This window comes from Corylus avellana, chromosome ca6, assembly GCF_901000735.1.
Source record: "Corylus avellana chromosome ca6, CavTom2PMs-1.0".
Taxonomy (NCBI): domain Eukaryota; kingdom Viridiplantae; phylum Streptophyta; class Magnoliopsida; order Fagales; family Betulaceae; genus Corylus; species Corylus avellana.
The window spans coordinates 8,602,464-8,610,191 of NC_081546.1; the positions used below are offsets into that span (position 1 = coordinate 8,602,464).

A 7,728-nucleotide genomic window follows, 5' to 3' on the forward strand; every position below is an offset into this window, starting at 1 on the left:
TTTGTGAGTTTTTTCAAATTTTTAAAGAAAAGCCAAATTTAAAGAGCTCAATGGTGATGCTCTTACTATTTAATTATTGGATTTTTTTTTTGATTTTTTTATACATAAACCGTATAGATTGCAAGAAAATTGACTAAATATAATAAAAGCTATGATTCATCTTGCAAATTCATGTGATTATATTTTTCGAGCAAAAATGTTATATATCACATTTTTATATATTCGCGATATCTTTATTTTTAAGAAAATTATTGTACTGTCAGGGTAAGCATATTAATATGTAGACATTGAATGAGAAGCAGAACGAAAGGGGCCTCTCAATCCCACCTGGGACAGATGATATAATTAGACCTCAGCACATTTATGTATGCATTCTGCAGAAAGAACTTGCAATTCCTGAGCACCAATTTAATACAGCGTGTAAAGTAGAGAGACACTAGAAGCAAAAGCTGGGTTCATCAAAACTCACAAAATAAAAAATATTACAATTCAAAAATGTGGATATGATGCTAAATGCTACTCTCTGTACATGTAAAATTGTTATAGATTTGTGGCATTGCCAAAAACAACTCAACGTATACAAGAGAAAACACATATAATGTCACAAATAATGATACCATTTCGACATGTATGACACAAAGAGCTAGTCTTGGCGCACTTTTCTCCCTTCCAACTTGTTGCTGCTGTCCCTTTTTTCTTTTTATTGTCAGAAGCCCAAAACTGTTGGTGCTAATTGTAATAGGGGTTCCAAGGAACTTGGAGCAAATTTTCTTGCAAATAGGAAACAAATTGAAGAGGACCTATCATTGTAACTGCAGTTTTGACCTTTAAGAATTCGTTTGAAAAACTCATCAGTGATGTCTGATCTTCCAAAACTAGCTGGGTGTGCTCCACCCCTCGACCAATCCACCCAAGTGATGCTTCTATTTGCCAACACATTCCCTGCTTGGATGGTTAACATGGTGGGGAAATAATGCTCATCCACGTAACATGCAGGTCGACAGAATTGTTCGAATTTTGTGTAAAACACGGTATCTTCCACAATATTCATGGCAAGGTTCCGGTTAACTTCAAACCATTGAGACCCTTTACGCCACTGGGTAATAACTACCTCGGGTGCCATGTTCTCGTTATAGCGGCCTCTCCCATATGGTCCCGGATCATCAAACACGCCCATGAAGCCATGTCTAGATTTCATCAAATAGTGGTAGATGACACTGAAATTATAGACAGGAATGCATGATTCAGAAAGGAGAATGAACCGTTCGTTGGAGATATCGAGCAACGCATTAGCAAGGAGTCTTCTCTCAGCATCACACATACTCATCCTTCCCCACTCAGAGACCTGCAGAGAAAAAGTAACGAAATCATCAACTCCCAAGACTAAATGATGCATTAAACAAGTCCATACTTGAGCTGGAAAAAATGTTGTATAATCAGCCAAAACCAAGATAGGGATACGAGTTCGGGCGGAAAACTGAGTGGTAGCATCAATTATATCTGGCAGGTAAAAATGGGGTAAAGAACATTGGAGGTGTGTGTTTGGAATTCTTAATCACCTTTGAGCTCTCCTCCAAATCAACTGTATGAATAGGAAGGATTTCTTTACTGTTAAGACTAGATTTTTTTAAAGAACAAAAAAAATCAAGCCTACAACTCTACTGCTGCTGCTGCTATCTCTGTGTTGACGTATCAGCTCAAATAATCATCAAAGTAAGATTAGCATTCACTTGCTGCACTGCCCTTGCAACCAGTTGCCTCTAACTAAGCAGTATGTAACTGCTGCTTTATTAAGGGAACAGTGTCAAGTGTTAAAGTGCTTTGCATAGCAGCTTACAAGTATAAAAGAAGAATCAATCCTATTGACTTAAAGCTCAGCTCAGGTCTACAGCTCAATTTGACCATTCAACTACAACTCCTCCCACAACCTATTGGTCCTGAACTCCACCAGCCCCAGTATTGGCACAACAGAGAATTTATTCATATTTAATGCTCATCAAGATTAGCTTTGGCCAGACACAGGCATGCTGCTGGGTCAAGAGAATCTGTTTTTCTGTAAAACAGAAAATATTGACCATATTTAAACAATTTTGTTTTATGATAAGTAGCCATTTCTTAGCATGATATTATGCCCATCTCAAAGTATGCAAAGATATGACTTCCTATAAAACCCTAAAAGAGGCGTGCTCCTGTTTTGCACTTGGGAAGCAAATATGACTCATGATGCAAGTATCATTGTTTACAGAAAAGCTTTGACCCCTTCCTGCATCTACATACGTCATACTTCCTCAAAGCAAGAAAGCCATATATCTTAATAAAACAAACCAGGAAACATCATGCCAGCTAAAAATCGGAATCATAATGATTTCTGAACAGGATTGGTAGATACATCAAGCCCTCCCATTTCAAATTGCAAAAGAGACACTCATATGGTGACTTGGAAAAGCCTCAATTCAGTACTCCTTTCCATCAAAAATAATTGAGGGGAATTCTAACAATGAGCTAAGTGAGGAACTCCACCCATCCAACATCTACACTCCAGTACCCTCAAGGTAAAATCACCACCCTCAATGGTATTTAATCAGCCTATTGGAGCTTGAAGAAACTCTACATGACAATGAGATCTTACAGAAAATCTTTTTTAACACAATTTTAAGACCAAAGGAGGCACCAGAAATTTTTTTAACAATCATTTCTATGGAATGTTTTAAATGAAGGGATCCACTTGGGGGACCATCATGATCAAGTCTAGTTGAACTTAAATATGATCTTATCTTTTCTGTTGGTCTAAATGCAATTGGTTAGTATTACATTATTTACATCCATCTATTAAAACTGACTGAGACAAGGGCTAGGAGCCTAGGACATGTGGACTTGAACTGCAATGGCCATCTTCTGCTAGTGATCAGGCAGAATTACTTCAAATGAGCTTTTATGTGTAGCCGGAATAGCATGTCTGATTTACTTGAAGCATTTAAAAAAGGAACTATTTTTTGAATCCTAATAAAATTAGAATGGGCACAACCTGAAGCTCATCAGAAACATTGTAATTGGTCAACTCAAGGAAGAATATTGGCAAAAGACAAGAAAAAAAAGCATAGACACAGTTTTCAGGTGGCATTGTAGCTCTTCATGCTAATCTGATGCAAAACTAACACTAGGAGTTAGTACCAACATTCTCTCTAATTCTCACAATTACCTGTATTCAATGTCTCAGTTCTGTACGGAGCAACCATCTCCTCAATCTTTAATAAAATGCCTAACCCATCCTAATCCAAGTCTCCAGTAACAATATATTTCTCCAGATTTTGAATTTACCCCTCCTTGAGACCTGATTTTGAACAACAATAGAGAAACACTAGCCAATTGGTTTGCATAAATTTGCAAAGTTAAAGTGGTTCCCGTGGGCCCCATCTTTGATTTTTCATAGTAGAGCAACATGGTCCCAGCCTCCTGAAAATATCATATTAGGTAATCCTTATTTTAACTTAGTTGAATCCCGTTTAGTAACAAGGAAATTGTTGTTGTTGTTCTCTTTTCTTTCCCCCCCAATTAGGAGTGTTGAATGTAGAGACTTGCTATTGTTAGTTTTGCATCTATACAAGCAAGTTTTATACAGAGAAATAAAAAAAACGTTTCTGAAACTCTCTAAACAAGAATCCTATATTCAACCAGCAAATGTTAGTGAAGGGGCTGATGATAAGATCAAAATGAGTATGATGCAACCAAGCAAAAACATTCTATACTGTCAATTTGTGTTTACTTTTGTGTTTCTCTCATGGGATACCAATAGGAATTGTATGCACAAATAATCCCTATCCTAACGGTAAAAAACACCAATGCTAATGTCAGCTAATCATATCCAACCAAATCAAGCAAGAATAAACCAGAAGTAGGATGAAATCAATTACTGAAAAAAATATGGACAGAATGACATCCACATGGAGGAAGATGTCTCTCCAGCATTAGTAAAAAATAAATAATAATAAAAAAAAGAAACTAATGGGGCACAACTTTGTGTTGTCCCCTCAATTCTACAGAAAAAGGTATAAACTCACAACATTATCTGCATTTTCAAATGCAAATAAAATGTTAAGGACCCAAAAAAAAAAAACTAAAATTCACAAATCTTTTTTTTTGATAAGTATAAATTTTAAAGAGTAATGCTAGGTACAATCTAAATTTTAAAGAGTAACTAAAATTCACAAATCTTAATTATCAAATGCAGAATTTCTAGTAGAACATGTAAACTCGTAATACAGAATGGAAACGTAAATATCAATACCTGGCTAGGGATCTGTCTCCTATAAAAAACTGATGAAGGTGGGAAGCTGGCCTGGAATGATGGCAGTGAATGAACATATATCGAATAAAGCCCTTCATGCCCCTTCAAAAACTTCTCCCAAAGAGGTGCCAGCGGCAATGGCCCTTTAGTCAAGAACATAAATGCAATCTTGGGAACTCTCTGAAAGGGATACTCTTTTATCCGAGGCGCAAAAGAGGCCCTCCACAAAAGTTCCTTATCAGTCATAGCATGGATTAAATTCAATGGCGGCCTAATCCACTCCTCCAAACTTGTTGGTTCATCATGGCACGGCGGTAATGTGGATGCCACCGTTGTCACTACACTAGTAATACCAAAGTGCCGAATTGTGTATATACTAATGACCGAGAAGGCAATGCAGAGAGCCAGAATCGGTACAAGTAACTGAAGAACCTTAAACGGCAATGCTTTAGATTGGTTTGTCCTGTTTATAACCGCTGGTTCCTTGCCTTCCTCTAATGGTACACCACCCCTCAATTGCATATTGATTTCAAAAGTATACTACAATTCAACTTCTGGTATTTAGTTTCATATAAATACCCAATAAGAAAAAAAGTCTTTCCGGATTGAAAACGTTTCCAAGACTCAAAAATCTAGGATAATTATCAAAACTAGAAGAGACCCAGAGTCCTAAATTGCATCATAGAAGAGAAAAGTAAAAGCAGTATGAATTTTACAACATGGGTGTTCAACACAGAAACCGTTCCAAGCAGCAGTAAAAACTGCTGCAGATCTAGAGCTGTTACTACAGTACCCAGAAGCAATTTTACACGATTGCATACAAAGCAAATATGGGGTTCAAAAACGATAGCTTTTCTCGAAGCAAGATCGGACAATATCGGATCCAACAAGGGGTTAGCGTAACCTACCAAGTAGCAGTCGATGTACAGTGAATTGCAGATCAAGAAAATTCCAGATTCTGTCTATAAACTGAATGATTGGATTGCAGTAAAGTCTTGTTCTATGAGGCTAAGACTTGTCACAGAGACCATGTTGAATATTCAGTATGTGAGGAAGGTTAGGCACTGGATATGGAAAAAGTCTCGTAGTGGCCTTCAGGCTAGAGATGAATAGAGAGAGAGAGAGTCCAAAAGAGCGGGGAGTCTAGAGAGAGAGTGTGAAATTTCTCCGTGGAAATCAATGTAATTGAATTTTGGAATCGGCTTGTTTTCCAAGGAGAGGGGTTTTGTCTTCCTTCCGTTGTTTGATTGCTTGCAACGTGATGAAAAGTATTTTTGAAGTGGGGACTCTTGCTCAGTTGCCTTCTTTATGTTAAATTCAATTTGGTGTGAGTTTTTTTTATTTTTTATTTTATTGGTACACCATTTAGAGAGTGATATTCAATCTTTTTAATTACGACTATTAAATTGCTTTTCTTATAACAAAATGTGCGACTTAAATATATAAATTTTAAAGAGTAATGCGAGGTACAATCTTTCTAGGGTCAAGTACTTAATACTCCCTAATGTTTAGAAACTTTATTTTTATCTTACAGGGGTTTTATTTTTATCACAAGATCTCTTTGAGGTTTTGATAAAGGACCAAGTTAATCCATCCGTTAGTTGACCGTTATGACTGGCACGTGGATCAATCAGACGTGGACACGTGGCACCTATTTAATTTTTAAAATTCTTTTAAAAAAAAATGAAAAAAATCGGGGGTAGCCATCTGGCCGGATGGCGGTGGCCGAGCCACCCCCAGTGGTGGTTGGGGGTGGTTTCAGCCACTCCCTAGGTTCCATGGGGGTGGCCGAGCCACCCCTAGTGGGTACTGGGAGTGGTTTCGGCCACCCCCTTGGTGCCTAGGGGATGGCTCGACCACCCCAACCACCATTGGGGGTGGTTTCGGCCACCCCCAAGGCTCCATGGGGGTGGCCGAGCCACCCCCAAATGGCCAAGAGCCACCCCCAATTTTTTTCCTTTTTTTAAAAAAAAAAAAAAAAAAAAAAATTAAATATGTGTCACGTGTCAACATCTGATTGGTCCACGTGTCAGTCCTAACGGTCAACTAACGGATGGACTAACTTGGTCCTTTATCAAAACCCCAAGGGGGTCATGTGATAAAAATGAAATCTTAGGAAGGTAAAAATAAAGTTTCCAAACTCCAGGGGGGTATTAAGTATTTAATACATCTTTTTATCCTCCTAAAATTCTCTTAAAGCTGATGTGACTTTCAAAATCACAATTGGATCAAAATTCAATTATGATTCATCTAAAATTTAAGGAAAATGTTAAGGTCACAACACAACTCAACTTATGGCCAACTTCTCTCCTATGTGTCATTTAAAAAAAAAAAAAAAATTAATAGAGAGGATTTTGGGATTCTGAAAATTTGGGAAAAAAGACAATTTGTTTGGCTTCAAATTCAAATTTTTTTTACACGTAGGAGAGAAGTTGACCATGAGTTGGGTTTGTGTTGTGTCCATATCAAACCTCAAAATTTAATGATAATTTTAAAAGGTAGATCTTAGGAAGATAAAAAGATGGTATCTAACATTACTCAATTTTAAAATGTGAGATTTAAAAATATGATTTTTAAAAACTTAATTAAATATTGGCAAAATCACAGTTTAACCTTTAAAATTGTACGTTTTTTTTTTTTAAAAAAAAACCATCTTACATGCGACTTGAAAACTCAAATTTTCTAGGATTTTAAATCCCAAATTTTAAAAAACACAATCTCAAATGATTAAAATTAATTTTCTGCTATTTGATTTCAAATTGCACTTTTTATTTGCAAAATCGCAATCTAAACACACTCTAACTAATTTGACCAATTATAATCCAGTCAAATGCTACTTTAAGTGCTGAAGAGCTGCAGATTGAATAATGAAGGATTTGGCTTAGCTGATGCAAAAGGATTATAAGAAATCTCTTGTAACTTTTTTAATGGTTCAAATTTTTTTTAAGTTATTCATATAAAATCTCATTCCCAAATTCATGAATAAAATGTTGGGTTAAATACCTTATTCCCCAGTGTAGTTTAACTTCTTGATGCAAAATGAAGAAAGGATATTAGTTTAGACTTAGTATTATTTTGTAATGGTTTTTAATATTTAATTTATGTTTTTAACATTATGAATTTAATAATGGGCTTGGCCCAAAAGTCAATCACATTAGGGTTAGGGTTGAGTGTTTTAATTTATTTAAGCATAAGTTTCAATTGTATTACACAGATTATGATTAATGAAAAAGATGTTTTCTTAGAGGCATGATTGCTCTCTTTTTTTTGGTGGTGAGACCCCACCAAAATCCCATTGTCGACCGGTGAGACTCTGATCAATGTGGTTTATCTTATTTTCTATTATTTTTTATATATTTGGGAAAAATATAAAAAAAGCTCTCCAAACTACCAACTGTTTGCAATATAGCTATCTAATGTTCTAAAGGTACTAAAGTAGCCCC

The 7,728-nt window shown here is 36.1% G+C and overlaps 1 protein-coding gene across 1 annotated transcript; it reads right to left on the reverse strand.

The window, feature by feature from the left end:
• Nucleotides 1-397: 397 nt before the first annotated feature.
• Nucleotides 398-5,547, reverse strand: LOC132184898 (glycosyltransferase BC10-like). Its single transcript, XM_059598688.1, has 2 exons — nucleotides 4,286-5,547; nucleotides 398-1,345 (listed from the first exon to the last, which is right to left on the reverse strand). Exons 1-2 carry the CDS (start codon nucleotides 4,805-4,807, stop codon nucleotides 707-709), a joined length of 1,161 nt encoding a protein of 386 aa, XP_059454671.1. The 5' UTR covers nucleotides 4,808-5,547; the 3' UTR covers nucleotides 398-706.
• Between the last annotated feature and the right edge of the window lie 2,181 nt (nucleotides 5,548-7,728).

Excerpts from the sequence above, each read along its gene's own strand:
- LOC132184898 (XM_059598688.1), bottom strand. The coding sequence starts at position 4,807 with ATGCAATTGAGGGGTGGTGTACCATTAGAGGAAGGCAAGGAACCAGCG. Across the intron at positions 1,346-4,285 it reads GGAGACAGATCCCTAGCCAG|GTCTCTGAGTGGGGAAGGAT; the intron begins GTATTGATATTT and ends TTTTCTCTGCAG.